We start from the raw sequence: 16,707 nt of genomic DNA, 5'->3' as shown, positions 1-16,707 counted from the left end.
ACAACTCATGTAATTACCGAAACAATGTTCCTCTATAAGTAACTTGTAGTTTTAACCCTCTGGTGCTCTTTGCATGGCGGTCAAAAATGACAAGAGAATTTTTGATTTATTTTTTTCAATGAAAGAAATGTACTATATTTTAGTTTGATAATGTTTTTTATTTAATATTTTGTATTTTAGGGGATTTTATGGTACTAAATTATATTAACGCTGTATTTATAATCCATTTATTCACGTTTTGAGCATACAGACCTGACTTAAGGTCTATTAATTAAACTGTCGTAAATCTTGAATACTTTAAAGCACAGACTTAAGTTTGATCTCTTTTTAAAGTCGACATGTGGCAAATTATTGCTGAAGTGGAAAAAGTTTTAAAAAGTGAACTTAAAAAAAGTTACAGAATTGTTACGTCACTTTTTAGTATGAAAAATGCTATTTTAAATTTTTATATGAAATCTATATTTTCAAAAACACGTTTTACTCTAAAACGGCAAGAAAATCAAAGCCATGAATCTAAACAAGTTGTGTTCCAAATTTGAGCTTAATATCTCAAAAAATTAGCTTTCAGTAAGATTTTGTTTGGCCGTAGTACCAAAAGATTTCACTAGATGAAATTCATCTCCCATTAATTTCCAATGCGGTCATTTTTGACTGCGAGGAGCACAAGTGTGACTATTTTTTTCAGGACCATTTAACCTTTTCGAATCATCTCCATTATTTTTTTATGTGTTTAAGTGCCAAAACTTTTACCAAGTTTCATACCATTCCGATTAAGTAAACAAAACAAAAAATTAATGAACGAAGAGCACCATGACACACCAAGCTGACCACCGACCAACGTCGGGCCGTCGGTAAGACAGATCACTCTCATTGGCTGTTAAGCTTAGCAATGTCCAACTGCTGAGCCGCAGCGCCATATGTGACAGGACTTTCAGGACAGCGGTGCCAGCAGTGCCAGGCCAGCAGTCTCAGACCGGAAGCAAATGCCTAATCCCACCACTTACCCTAACCTTAATGAGGCTATAACCTCAACCATAACTTCCAGGTTGGGACCGCTGGCCTGACGTTGCTGTCCTGAAACGGCTGTGAGGTATAGCGCAACGGCTCTGCAATAGGATACTGTTGTAGCAAACCAGTACACAGTTGACTGCTGGCTGGAGTCTTTGTAGTGTGTTTAAAGAGATAGTTCACCCAAAAATGAAAATCAGCCCATGATTTACTCACCCTTAAGTCACCCTATGACAATCTTCTTTCAGACGAATAGAATCAGAGTTATATTAAAAAATGTCCTGTCTCTTCCAAGCTTTATAATGGCATTGAATTGCTGTTTCTGTTTTGAAGTCCATAAAAGTGCATCTATATGGATATTTGTCTTACACAAACTCATCGCTTCGCTTCAGAAGGTCTTTATTAAGTGTGGGGCTCTTTAATGATGGATAGATGCACTTTGATGGACTTCAAAACAGAAATGGCCATTCACTGCCATTATAAAGCTTGGAAGAGCCAGGACATTTTTTAATATAACTCTCTGAAAGAAGAATGTCATATACACCTAGGATGACATGAGGGTGAGTAAATCATGAGCTAATTTTCATTTTTGGACGAACTATCCCTTAAGTACAACTTTTTGGCCACAGTCAGCTTTTGTTGGCGCCAGTTATTTTATGTCTGTTGATGTCACGGCCTCTATCATTCAAAAGTTATAGTAGCTTTAAAATGGTTAATAAATTAAACATCTACCACCCCCTCAACCCTAACGTATAGTTCATCTGTTCTTTTATAGCGGTAGTGACATATACACCTGGCTACAAGAAGACTCCTCCACCTGTTCCTCCTCGTTCCACCACTAAGCCGGTGATTTCCGTAACAGCCCAAAGCAGCACAGAGTCGACGCAGGACGCGTACCACGAGGGTCGGCTGCCACGCGTCGGACGGGTTATCTACAACTCCACCGACAGTCTGGACAGCGCTAAAGCGGTGACCCTAGCAATGGAGACGGCTTCCAAGCGCCTCACGTCTGCAGGGAGCTACAGCTCCGTTCAAACCTGCGATAAGGCCATCCTGGTGTCCAAAGCAGAGGAATACCTCAAGACTCCACGCTCTTCCATCGGGATTCAGGTAAGCCTCCCTCAAGGTTTTAGGTTATTGTCATTAAAATCCACTCTTTGTAAAAAGAGTCAAAATCTGCCTCTTTGTAAATCCAATGGCTTTTTGTCTCGCCCCCAATCCAAAAATAGCCGACAGCATTCAGACTGTGACTCACCCACCCAGAAAGTGCACACAAAGTCTCCTCATATCGCCAGATTCTGTGGCAGAGAATACGAGACTGCAGATTGACCCTGAACAACACAGATTAATGATGATGCTTCTCTCTGTGGGCTTATTCCTACACATGACCAACAGCCAAACGCAGAACGCAGCTGTGGAGATGAAGAAAATATTACACCTATAAAGCTATGCATCACTAACAACCAAATCCACGAAGGCTGGAATGACTTATTTAGCTAAATCCAGAACTCAAACCACCCATCCGTCAAGACTTCCACTGCTCACTTAACTAATACAAACAAGGCTCTAAATTCACCCTCATGTCACTCAATGATTTTGTTCGTATTCAGAACAATCGAAGAGATTTCTGTCCCTCCATTGGGAATCCATTCCACTAAAACTGACACTTAAAGAGATCATAAAAGCAATTCATATAAATCAAGCGGTTTATTTGATGTCTTCTGAAGAGACACAATCGCTTTATGAACAGATTTAATTTAGGCTTTTATTCACATATTAACATTGATCACTGCACATACATAGAACACGTCAAGCGAGAACCAATGAGGTTTGTTCTCATGCATCAAGTAAGTGCAAGTAAAAGCTTTCATTAACCATATTTGATGTGCTCTATGTATGTTTATATGTAAATAAAAGTCTAAATTAAATCATCAGAAGATTTGGGTTAAACCGCTCTATTCATATGGACTTGGTTGCATTCAATCGAGGGACAGAAATATCTCAGGTTTCGTTAAAAAAATCTCAATTTGTGTTTTGAAGATGAACAAAAGTCATATGGGTTTTGAACAACATGAGAGGGAGTAATTTTGGGGTGAACTATCCCTTTTTATATAAACATTTTTGAGTGTCTAACACAACTCCCTTTTCCTAAACCTAACCATTTCTCAACAAAACATTTGACAGGAAGATAAAAGTATTAAACAATCACATTCCAAACAGTTGCAGTAATAGACGCCTTGGGATGAGAACTAATTTGAAATTTATAGATGCATTTTAGTGACTTTAGATGATTTTAATCATGAGACTAGAGAAGACTTCTATGTTTACACCACTAGCTGAAGCACAAGGCAGTCATAAACCTCCAGAAGACTTTGAACTCGTTTAAAATACATCTCTGTATGTTCATAGTGCAATTTGCAGGAATTCATTACTCTGGATGCTGAGGAAACTAGCTGTCACCCCCAGAACTAATAACCAGCAAAAGGGATATATACAATCAGAGGAAGGTGATAGAGTATATGAAAGACTTTTACTAAACAATAAACCATGTCTCCAATGATCGGTTGCAGTCTAGGATTGTACTGTGAACAGTAATGAACCGTGACTGGTTACTTGAATCCCCGTTTCTATTGGGCTCTTGATCAGGCTGCTTTAGGGGCTGTCCTTACAGTAAATGTGCTATAAATTGCTTGTGATAACAAATTGTTTGTGAAATGTCAGCTGGGAAGTCTCATATGTGTGTCTCTAAGCTGTTATTTTCTCATCTGGGTCTGTGATAATGTGTTCATGCCACCCACAGGATATTGTATATATCAGTATTGTATTATGTTGTAAGTATTGCCTTGACACTTTCATTATTACTCACTGAAGGTGTGAAACTATTATCTGTTAGTTTTGTACTTAGCGTTCTGACTGACTGAGAATCTATGGCAGTTCCTAGAACCATATTGTTCAACACTTAAGAGGAACATCTCAAATTAGGCCAATATGACAGCAAGTTTGGTACAGCAGATTGATCTTGAAATCATTAGGCATATATATATATATATATATTTTTTTTTTTCTGTGAATCCTTGGTTCATGCCATCAGTCATACTAGTGGTTTCAATTTCCACCCAAATCGATTTTCCGCCAAAATGATTTTTAAAACTTCTCCTATAGCCTTCATTTGATCTTTTTCCAAATGTGTTACAAATAATCTTGATTTCCATTACACGAGAGTAGATGTTAATACTTCATGCTGATTTGTACTCGGCTTTCGCCAAGATAAGCAACACTAAGACGTAGCTTTACAGTAAACTATGATTCTCCATCCATTTACACTTCTTTCCATACGGTGGTGTGACTCCCCTTCTGTCCGGCGTTAACGACTGCAGTGTACTTGGCGCGTCAGCACACATGACGGCTGCAACAACAGTGTGGTCTCCCTAGTGGACCAGCACGACAACCGTCTGGATTGAGCCGAGTAGGGGACATCTCTAGGGTCTTCAAGTGGGCACCTTCCATCCTCAGTGTTTCGTCGACTAGCCCATGACACCTCAAGAGGGCTCGACAGTGACTCTGGCGTCCCAGAGTCACCCCCCTCCGTCCCCCACTCAACTCAGCCCAGCTTACTGACCTCTACATCCCTCCTGCTGCTGAGACCTAACCACAATCTCACAATCTCTCCGCAACCCAACCATACGCGCCACCCCGTTTGACTAAGGCTGTCAAGCCCCACTGGTGCGTTAATGCAGTTTCAGTGGCAACGGTTCCGTATGGCATACCACCTACCGCAAAACACAATATCTGCCCAACCACCCGTCATTCACGCAATATACACAGGAACGTAATGACTGTAAATACTATACAACCTATACAAATAAACCAACAGACTCTTCAAGTTTTCAAGAATTCTACGAAACCGTAGCGTGGCGGCCTGTACACAGCCAGCCAGAATCTTTCCGTCTCAACCACAGCCAGTTGCTGCTCCTCTCTGCTGCTTCAGATAAGTTCTTTACTGTGCGACGCAACTCTTGGCCACTGAATCCGACGTCTCTGAGGAACCGGGTTGTAGAGTGTGCCACAAAACCTCGACAACCCACTTCCACTGGATAAACCTGGACTCTCCATCCTCGCTGTTCTGCTTCAGTGGCCAGATGAGCATACCGCAGTTTCTTCCTCTCATATGCCTCATCTACCGCATCCTCCCATGGCACTGTCAACTCTATCAGTTGAACAATGCGTGCTGATCCAGACCACAAAACAATATCTGATCGTAGGTTAGTGGTGGCAATCTCAGGTGGAAAAATAAGCCGTTGATCAAGATCAGCCAGCATCTTCCAGTCCCTAGCAGCTTCCAGTTGTCCTCGGCGAGAATTGGTGTTAACACCTTTTCTTGGTGGTTGCTCGCCTGGGCGGAGGAATATTGTCTTCTGTGTGTAATGTTTTGCTAGAACAGGCGGCAACTTATTGGTCATGTTACGCTTGCCTTCCAATTATAAAGCCAAACATCGCAGTACTTGGTCATGGCGCCAAGTAAACTGACCTTGGCTAAGAGCCACCTTACATCCTGTCAAAATGTGCCTTAATGTGGCAGGTGATGAACACAAAGGACAAGAGGGATCCTCTCCTACCCAGAGGTTTAGGTTCTGTGGTGATGGGAGAACATCATATGTTGACCTAATAAGGAAACTGATCCTACTCTCTTCCGTTGACCAAAGGTCTTGCCAGCCCATCTTGCGTTGTCCCACACTCTCCCATCTCATCCACTCTCCCTGCTTGGCCTGGGAAATGGCCTTTATGAGACCATATTGATCCAAAGTTTTTTAAGATTTTTGATTTAACAAAACATTTGGTGAGAGACTCATTTGTTATTTGGAGTAAAGTTCAGAACCTTGTGAATGGTATAGAGAATGATATTCCAAGGCGTTCAAACATTGGCCGTGTTTCTTGTCAGCCATTTTGGATTTTATTGTAAAGCGCTGTATTTTACCAGTGGATTTGGGTATAGAGTGCTGCAGGAATGAGCATAAAACCTGGAAATTAGTTTTGTCCCAAAACCAGTCGGATTTTTTTTGTTTGTTGGTTAAATACGTGAAATAGGTTGATTTTAAAAGCTTTTATGTGTTTTGAAAAGGTTGTTGCTAACAGGGACTACAGAGGTTTCCCTGGGACATTAAACATCATCACAGCAAACAGGGGAAACTCATCTACTCACTAGTCTGCATTTACAGCCTCATTGTGTAAATATATTCAGGGGAAATGTTTTTAAATAAAGACTAAAAGAGTTGTTGGAAGCTCAGTGATGGTGACGTTGAAGTAATGCGACTGTGGTGTGGTCCGTTACCTACGTTTAGCTTTTGACTTCTGGTGGCTGTATTTAGTTTTCAAAATTCATAAAAGCTGTGAACATTATCTTGTTGAAGAAAATGTGTAAGATTCATAAAGTTTGTCACAGAACTTGTTTTCTTCAATAATTCAAAAGCCATTGAAAAAATCCTATATTGTTTTTTTTATTCAAGGGATCCAGGTTAATGCTAACTTCCAGAATGTCCTATAAAAACATATATTTTTTAGCATTCTATTCCACTCTATTGAAACGAAAACTAGTATGTGTAGTTGTAAATCATGCCCTGATGTTACCTGGGAAATCTCCAGCTAATTGTTGGTAAAATAAAATGGATGGTTGATGATGGGGACTTTAAATCCAAAATTGGAAGTGAAACTGTATCTTGACAATGCTTTGACAAATTGAATTAAAACACAACATGAGGACACATGGAGGGGGCGGGAATTACTTGTCATAAATTGTTATTGTTAAATCAATAATTGGCATAAAAAACATGGTGCTTTATTTCAGTGGATCATGCTTAATGCAGTGTACATGATCTTAGTGATGTGATTTGCCCCGTAATTGCAGCTTGCAGCTATATTCTGTTCTTCTCTGGTTCACCTCAGATACTCAGTAGCATTTGTATATATATATATATATATATTCTCATATGTGCTCCTTTTTTATCTTTTCCTTTGCTTATTCATTTTTCAGGTGGAAGCGGCCACAGATTCTGAGACAGATAGTAAAGGTCTCCCGCAGTATCAGTCCGTGGGTATCCAGGTAGAGGATGAGAGGAGGTAAGTCTACTGATCAGTCATAAACAGGACATTTGATCCGCAGAATTAAAGGTTATTCTGAATTAATGATCCCTTTTAGGGACTGAAGCTCAGAAAATAAATAAAGTGAGATAATGAATAGGTAAATAAATATAGATTGCACTTTTCTGGGTGTAAGTAGCCTACACAAACTGCTGTTAATATTGTCATTCTTATGTGCACTTTCAGACTTGGGCGCTTTAAACGGTCCAACAGTGTGACGACGGCAGTTCAGGCTGATTTGGAGCTGGAGGGGTTTCCATCGACCGAAGACAAGAGTCTGCAGTTTGGAGGATTTCAGCGGCATTCTGAACCCAGTACGCCCACACAATACAACGTGGTTCGGACCGTACGCACACAGGGCCTCTTCAGCTACCGTGAGGACTACAGGCCCTCCAGCGGGCCGCCCAGCCCACAGCCCGAACCCTGGCTGGTCGAACCCGCTCATGAAACAGCCGAATCCGGACGCGTGTCGCCGCTCCGCCGCGATGGCAGCTGGTTCATGCAGCTTCTGCACAGCGAGACCAAACGCTTGGAGGGATGGTGCAAAGACATGGAGCGCGAGGCGGAGGAGCACGACTTGTCGGAGGAGAGTGAGTGTGCAGGACATCCAAGAAACAGATAATATAAGTCTAAAACAACACAATCTCATGGCAGTTCATAACTATTTTACGTTTTGGTGAATTGGTGGCTAATTCATATGAGTTCGTACTATCTCATTTGTTCTTTTTAATTAGATCTGCTTAAACCCAAAGATTACCTCCGCCGTCCGTGTTCGACGGAGGTATACACAAATCCGGCGAAACACGGAAGTAAAGCAGCGCCGCCATTACTGCGTGCCTTGCTGCTAAGGAAGTAGCGGAAGTAGCGTTGGTCCCGTAGGCGGCTGTAGCAGATGTTAGCTGTACGAAATGTTATTTCTATGTAGTTTTTTTATTTAGTAGTTATTTTTTAAGTGTCATTGGCTGCTGAAGACTTGGGTCTAACCATTTCTGTGAGCTTAGAGGGGTGTACCGTTCATAGACTAGGCCAGTTTACATGCTATAGATCAGCTTATTCAGCCTATTTATTTAGTCCTTTTTTGTATAACCTATAAAAATAATATATTTAAATTGCAGTTTTATGTAAAACGCATAATAAGCTACAAAGTGCCTAATAATTTTTACAGATAAATTGCTTTAATACCAATTATCAAGGTGGCCTAGGACTTTAGTACAGTAAAATACTTCTGCTGTCAGGAAAGCCAAATCAAGTTCTTATACCTGTCCTGACCTGAGCACAAGCTCTCATTCTAATCCTGAAAGTCTTACATACTTATATAAAGCCTCAAATAGCATGTTTAAATACTTTACGTCATTAAATTCCTTTAAATTGATAATATCACCTGTATACCTAATTACGGTTTGTCTGATGAGTGTCTGATTTCAGCACAAACAGGTTTGAATAAGTGCCACCTGCTTGCGATAGCTGTAAATGTAAGCACAACAAAAGCTCATGTTGTTTTCCAAAGACAGATATTGATTACAATGGTCTGTGTCTTAAACCTGCATCCACTGTAACTGATTTACCCACACAAATGTTAATGCTTTGATGTTAAAGCTAGAATGTCCACTAATGTGTTTATTTACAAAAAGACATGAGTGGAGAAAAACAAGGCAATTTTATTTTTATCAAAATTTTCATAAAACTGCTATTTAAATATATTATTTCTATAGGTTATACAAAAAAAGGACTAAATAAATAGGCTGAATAAGCTGATCTATAGCATGTAAACTGGTGGTAGCCTAGTCTATGAACGGTACACCCCTCTAAGCTCACAGAAATGGTTAGACCCAAGTCTTCAGCAGCCAATGACACTGACCCGTTCAAACTGATTTTTAACACGTATTTCACGTGTATTTTACGTGTATTTCACGCGTGAAATACGTGTTAAAGGTGCTCTAAGCGATGTCACACGTTTTTTAGGCCAAAACATTTTTTTGTCACATACAGCAAACATCTCCTCACTAACCGCTGGCTGCCTGTCCCCTGAACACACTGTAAAGAAACGCGATCTCTGTAGACAGCCCAGGCTCCACAAACAGCAACAAAAACAAACTGGGCTAACCCGCTCCACGAAACATAACAAACTGTTCCAGCCAATGACCGACAAGAAGGACTTGGGGGCGGGGTTTGGGGGGTTAGTGCGCAGATGAGGAGGAGGGAGGGTCTAGCTAGCCTCCGTTTTGTTTGACAATACTTTAAACGTCAACAAGAAGTGACGTCACCCGACATCGCTTAGAGAACCTTTAAAATTCACTGTTTTTGGCCCTCTTGGCCTTCGATATCAGTGCGTGTGTGTGTTAAATGAAACTGCGCGACAACTGCACCATTCATTCACACAGAACACGTAGGATTCGTATTTAAATAGTATTGCGGGGTATAGTATTATTATAAAACAATGGTAGGGGAAACACTGAGTTATTTGCAACTTGTGAAGCTTGTGAACATATTAGCAACACAGCTAGTAATGACAGCATTCGGTTTTATTGTTGTCATCAATTTATACACGTCTTAATTACATTACATTACATTTAACTGGCGCATTTTTACATTAATACATTATATTGTCAATAAATCATCTTTATCAGTAAGTTTTGCCAATACCTGACATCATCTACCCAATGTTCCCTTTCACCAGACATTTTCTTTCATGAGCAGCATCCGCTTTCATTGAAATGTCATTAGAGGGCACCGGCAAGTGTCACACCGTCACCTTTAGCAGGCACGCAGTAATGGCGGCCGGCAGGCAAGATGGCGGCGCCCATAGAGTTTGCGGCGGATTTGTGTATACTGTAGGTGTGTCTGCAAGGTGACCGTCGAGACACAAGAGTCCACTAGGTGGCAATACGCAGAGTTGTGATGAACTGTGCAGTAGTCGAAGAAGAGTGTAGAAAAAGCCGTAACCTGCAACCTTAGTCGAAAAAAGCATAACGCCTGCTAACTCTGCGATACGCAGGGAAGGAGACAAGAGGGCGTTTTTTTTTTTAAGGATGTCAATGGAGGAGAGGCTTCACTAAGCTGCTGAATAAACCGCTTTTGTGAGGAAATAGCTTATAATTTCATGAATAAACAGCCCATCGGCTATCTTCAACATGTTTGCTCTTAAACTTTTGTTTTGGATTGATTTATTTTTAGAGTTTACACCAGAAAAAAAAAATGTTTTATAAAAAAGGTCACAGGCAATTGTACAACAGGTATGATTCAGTTTACGGAACTTCTCATTAATTTCTATTAATTAATTTAATTTCTATGGAATCCGCAAACAGTGATTGACTGTCACACAACCCTGAATGAAATTCAATGACAGCAAGGCTGTAATGTGATTGGTTATCAAGGCACACGTGATCCAATTTAGCCGTTACGTCACTTCCAATGGTAGCGCCACGGACCCTCGTATCTCCCACTAATAAGACCATCTCTGGCGCTTCCTTCTTGTTCTAAACTTTGCATACAATGGCAGATCTTCTACTTTTCTTCCTCTATCCTTCTGAGCAAATGTCCTGTAAATGACACGACTCAGTGCTGCCCTCTGATGTCTGGAGGTAGAGTATAAAAAATGATTGTACTGTGCATGTGTAAAAATCGTCGCAACCATCCGTGCAAACCCTGACTGTGCAATGCGTAAAATGAAGTATGCACAGGCCCCACTAACGTTATTTTTAGGGGTGGAGCTTCATCCTTACTTTTTTCTAAAAATCATACGAAATCACCACCTCGTAACATTTTGGTCTAAACACTTCTTAGATCTAAATGATATATTTATCAAAGACAATTCAGACAAAATGTGTGTATATGTAAATTGTATAACCAATCTTTTTATTTCTCAATTTTTCTCAATATGTCTTGCAGTTCTTGGAAAGATCCGGAGTGCTGTGGGCAGCGCTCACCTCCTCATGTCCCAGAAATTCCAGCAGTTTTACTGGTTGTGTCAGCAAAATCTGGTATGTGGCATTCCTAAGATCCCCATGAGATATACATTAATGCTCCCTTTGCATCATAAAATGCATCAGCCATGCACCAGTTCTGTCATGAAAGATTCAGGATGCCTCTTTGACGGGTAGTTTATCAAAAAGTATTGGTGAGAGTGTTTTGCATTTATTAAATACATCAACAATTTTCCTGCTTTAGCACTTCAAATTAAATAAATATGAATAAACATCCTTAAAAATTTGAGAAGCAAAATTGTGCAAGACAGTATTATGTTAAGTCATTTTCCCTCATGTATTTTTTTTAAGTTAACTGTAAAACTCTCAAACAAAATTAAAAAAAAAATATTTCAGAATTCTGATGTATAAATTTTGTGTATTTTTTTTTTGTTGATTTATTTAGATTTTTTTGTTACTGATAAACAAGACAAAATACTGTTTAAAGTTGTTTTCTAAAATATTTGAGAAGCAAAATAGTGCAAGACCTTATTATTTTAAGTAATTTTCCCTCATGTATTTTTGCCGTTAACTGTACTAAAATTAAATAATAAAAAAATCCCAAATCAAAATATTTTATTTCAGAATTCTGATGTATAATATCTTGTGCATTTTTGCTTATCAAGTAAATGTATTTTTATTGTTAATTTTGTACTGATCAACAATACAAAATACTGTTTAAAATTGTTTTCTAGGATAGTTGACAGAATTACACAATGATTAGTTGCAGTGTCAACTCCACTAAATGTAATTTTAGCCTGAAAGAAGCTTTAACCCTTTTCAAGATGCGTTAGAGTAAAAGATCCTGACGTTAATTGGTAGTTGGTGGGTTGAATGACACTTTAAAGGGTTTGTTTAGTGGTCAGTGATTGTTTTCGTCTCTTGCTTTCTCTCTTTCTCTCTGGAGATTGTGAAATGATGGATGTTGTAATACATTCACATGGACAGGCTGAGACCAGCTTGCCCTCTCTAGTATGAGCGTGCAAGAGACTGAACGGTTTAACTTAGTATTATAAAACAAGAAGAGAAGATGTAGCCAGAATAAATATAGCAAGCACTGTGTTGATAACAGAAATAGTTCAATTGATCATTGATTTTACAGAAAATAATTATATTTACACTGTCAGTTATGCACATCCATCATTCACTTTTTTGTGCTTTTTTTAATGTTAATGTCAAAAGTGTTCCTGACATGGTCAAATATAGAGTTTGGATGAGAGATGCTAGACTACAGTGACCTCTAGTGATTATTCATGGTAATTTATTAATTCATGGCACTTGGTGCAGTGATGCGTAGATAGGGATCAGGATCCTTATTTAGCTTGATTGCTCGAGGGGTCATAAGTTTACACCCCTTTCTCATACGTTTTTACTATTATTATTTTGTAAGACCCGAAGAAGATCCAGAACACCAGCCAAAATAATAACTGAAATTAACCAAATTATGCTGTTCAGAAGTTTACCTTATCAGTACCGCCTCCTGCTCATAGCCTCTTCTGATAATTGATAGTGTATGAGTCCCTCAATTGTCCTGACTGGATCTCGATATCACTGCGCCACTGTGAGGAAGAGCTCGAACGTGTAGAGCATTCTGAGACACAAAAGAACCGACTGTACCCTGAGGATTTTTGTCAAGAACAGCGGGCAGATTCACTGCTCAAAGTACTCAGGACAAACCTAAAAAAGTTCAAATCAATCATTTACTCTCAATGGGCAGCATATGAGATTAAGAACCATACATTAAGAACTTCAAATATTCCGATATGTGCAATATCTCTATCAGGGCAAAGCTAAATAAAAAAACAAAATGCATTGTTATGATCCCTGTTCTTATTTCATTTATTATAAAAAAATAAAAAAAACATAATTGAGATCCTGTATGAGGTTTGAGCTGAGGTGTAACTTATTACTGTTGTTTGTGTTTGTGAGGAGTGTCAGTGTGTGAAATATAATTGGTCTGTTTCTGGTTTTGTGCAGGACCCCAGCGCTATGCCCCGCCCCACGGCTCAGGACCTGGCTGGGTTTTGGGATCTCCTGCAGCTCTCCATCGATGATGTCACTGCCAAGTTTGATGAGCTGCAGCAAATCAAGAGCAACGAGTGGAGGATAGTGGAGAGTCCGGAGAAGAAGGTATTTTTTTTAAGTGCCGTACAAGCCATGATTCATTCTGGCACTCTCACACACTTACATTCTCCTTTCACATACATATATTTCTACTCTCACACGGTTTACATTCTCCTTTCAGATACATATAAATATGAGTACACAAAATGTAGGCTCTGAATGTGTGTTAAAAAAAAGATATGAATATAAGAGTAAAATGTTAGAATGTGTGCGTTAGAAAGTATGGGAACATGAGAGCAAAATGTATGAACGTGTGCATTAAAAAATGTGACTATGAGAGCAAAAATATATGTATGTGAAAGGAGAATGTACAGTAAGTGTGTGAGAGTGCCAGAATGAAGTTTGGCTCTTCATACAAAGATACTGAAATATATATATACTTCTTATAGACAGTAAAGTGGATCAAAAAAGTTCATCAAAGTTGTCCTAGGACAAAAACGGTATTGTTCAAAATTCATGTATAACTTTGATGAAAGGTTTTGATCCACTTCAAATGTTACTACTGTATGTTTATATGTATGTATGCATGTATATATATATATATATATACACATGCATACATAGTTTTTAAAAGAGGTTTCTTATGCTCACCAAGGCTGCATTTATTTGATTAAAAATACAAAAAATACAATGTTTTCTATTTGAATATATTTTAAAATGTAATTTATTCCTGTGATCGAAGCTGAATTTTCAGCATCATTCTGATGTATAATATTTTGTCTTCAGTGTCACATGATCCTTCAGAAAGCATTATAATATGATGATTTGATGCTCACAAAACATTAATTATTATTATCAATATTGAAAACAGTTGTGGACAATTTTTGTTTCCAGGATTATTTGATGAATAGAAAGTTCTATTTCATTTATTTGAAATAGAATCTTTTGTAACATTATAAATGTCTTTACTGTAACCATTGATCAATTTAATGAATTCTTGCTGAATAAAAGTATTGATTTATTTTATTTCTCCCCCTCCCCCAAAAAATGTCTTACTGACCCCAAACTTTTGAACGGTTGTGTATAATGTTACAAAAGCTCTATTTCAGATAAATGCTGTTCTTTTGCACTTACTATTCATCAAATAATCTTGAAAACAAAATGGCACATAACTGTTTTCACCATTGATAATACTAAATGTTTCTTGAGCATCAAATCATCATATTAGAATGATTTCTGAAGGATCATGTGACACTGAAGACTGGAGTAATGATGCTGAAAATTCAGCTTTGATCACAGGAATAAATTACATTTTAAAATATATTCAAATAGAAAACTGTCATAATTGTCATAATATTTAACAATATTACTGTTTCTTTTTGTATTTTTAGTCAAATAAAATGCAGCCTTAGTGAGCATAAGAGACTTCTTTTAAAAAATTTAAAATCTTACTGATGCCAAACTTTTGAACGGCTGTCTGTGTGTGTGTGTGTGTGTGTGTGTGTGTGTGTGTGTGTGTGTGTGTGTGTGTGTGTGTGTGTGTGTGTGTGTGTGTGTGTGTGTGTGTGTGTGTGTGTGTGTGTGTGTGTGTGTGTGTGTGTGTGTGTGTGTGTGTGTGTGTGTGTGTGTGTGTGTGTGTGTGTGTGTGTGTGTGTGTGTGTGTGTGTGTGTGTGTGTGTGTGTGTGTGTGTGTGTGTGTGTGTGTGTGTGTGTGTGTGTGTGTGTGTGTGTGTGTGTGTGTGTGTGTGTGTGTGTGTGTGTGTGTGTGTGTACGTATATATATATATATATATATTAGGGCTGTCAAATGATTAATCCAAAATAAAAGTTTTTTTTACATAATATATGTGGGTGCACTGTGTATAATTATTTTATATATATAAATACACACACATGCTTGTATATATTTAAGAAATATTTTCATATATATATACTGTATATAGATTTATATATCATTTATATTATATATAAATATAAATATTGTATATATAAATTATATATTTTTCTTAAATATACATGCATGTGTGTGTATTTATATATATACAAAATTATACACAGTGCACGCACATATATTATGTAAAAAAAACTTTTATTTTGGATGTGATTAATCGTGATTAATCATTTGACAGCCCTAATATATATATATATATATATATATATACACATACACACACTATATATATATATACACATACATATACATATATATGTACATGTATGCATTGACACTAATTCGAAGAAACCAAGCAAATAGTCAAATAAAATGGTAATGAACCCTACTTCTTTTCCACAGGAAAGAAAATGGCCACCTCCTGTTACAAAGAGGCCTCCTAAAGGTCGCGGAGCTGTTATGCGTGAGCGCTCCTTGGATCTGCAGGACCGACAGAGGCAAGAGGCCCGCCGCAGGCTATTGGCTGCTAAACGGGCTGCATCTTTCCGTCAGAACTCAGCTACAGAGCGGGCCGACAGCATAGAGATCTACATCCCTGAAGCCCAAACCCGTTTATGAAACACACATATGCTATGCCTTTCACCAACAGGGTACATCATTCTGCTCCATGTCACTCCTCCACCCTTACACATTGTCACATTTGTTACACGTATTCTTCCTCTGCTCATCATCTACTCTGAGCTGAGAATAGTGGTGAGTTTATATATGCCTCAAACAGAGCTCAATGCAAAAAGGTCATGGCAGTCTATGCCCTCCAAAACCTGCAGCTACTGCAACCCAGTTTTGATTTCATTGTAGTATGTTCAGAGGACAAAACTAAGGCTTTGTTCACACTGCGCACAAATCCATTTTGGTTTCCACATCCGATGTTTAGGACACAATTTGACCATTCTTATATATTCGCATTCATGCACATACTGAGTCCAAAACCACTGACATGTTCACTTACTCACTATTCACTACATAGTGAATATAATGAAGCCCCTAAATAGACATGGTTATGGAAAAAATTATATTTCAACGCTTTTATGTTCTGTTGCGTCCCACTGAGAATTTTTTTGCATACTCTCACAAAACTTTTGAGTTTCCCTGAGAAACTATGCATTCACTTGCAAAACTTTTGTGTTGGAAATACAGTAGTCAACATTTGAAGTGGATCAAAACCTTTCATCAAAGTTATACATGAATTTTGAACAACACCCGTTCTTGTCTTAGGACAACTTTGATGATCTTTTTTGATCCACTTCAAATGTTGATTACTGTAATATGATGTCGGAGGAAAATGCCTCAGGTTATGACAGTAACCATGGTTCCCTGCAAAGGAAAATGAGACTGGGATTGACGCTATGGGGAACGGCATCAGCATGACCAGTGTCTGAACCACATTAGCTGACGACAGTCCATGACATCACTAGCGGAGCGCCCGTAAGTATAAGAGGGTGCCTGTAATACACGTCATCAACTCTTTTGTTTGAAGGAGACACACAGGCAGACCCAAGGCATGGCAACGAGATGCAGTGTCTCATTCCCCTTCTCAGGGAACCATGGTTACAGTTGTAACCTGAGACGTTCCCTTTCGAAGTGGAA

The 16,707-nt window shown here is 38.6% G+C and overlaps 1 protein-coding gene across 2 annotated transcripts in view; it reads left to right on the top strand.

Annotated features, from left to right (window-relative positions):
- Positions 1-15,692, top strand: part of LOC130096056 (disks large-associated protein 2-like) — a 155,485-nt gene extending 139,793 nt beyond the window's left edge. For both annotated transcript variants that reach the window (XM_056262687.1, XM_056262688.1), the window contains 6 exons: positions 1,784-2,118; positions 7,037-7,122; positions 7,330-7,733; positions 11,032-11,123; positions 13,083-13,235; positions 15,463-15,692. In XM_056262687.1, coding sequence (XP_056118662.1) covers positions 1,784-2,118; positions 7,037-7,122; positions 7,330-7,733; positions 11,032-11,123; positions 13,083-13,235; positions 15,463-15,678 — 1,286 coding nt within the window. In that variant the 3' untranslated portion in view covers positions 15,679-15,692. The remainder of the gene's footprint in view (positions 1-1,783; positions 2,119-7,036; positions 7,123-7,329; positions 7,734-11,031; positions 11,124-13,082; positions 13,236-15,462) is intronic.
- The last annotated feature ends 1,015 nt before the right edge of the window (positions 15,693-16,707 follow it).

Source organism: Rhinichthys klamathensis, unplaced genomic scaffold (assembly GCF_029890125.1).
Source record: "Rhinichthys klamathensis goyatoka isolate OS25496 unplaced genomic scaffold, OSU_Roscu_1.1 h1tg000196l_1, whole genome shotgun sequence".
Lineage (NCBI taxonomy): Eukaryota > Metazoa > Chordata > Actinopteri > Cypriniformes > Leuciscidae > Rhinichthys > Rhinichthys klamathensis.
Note: the sequence above shows the minus strand (reverse complement) of the source record. Positions and strands in the feature narration are given on the sequence as shown.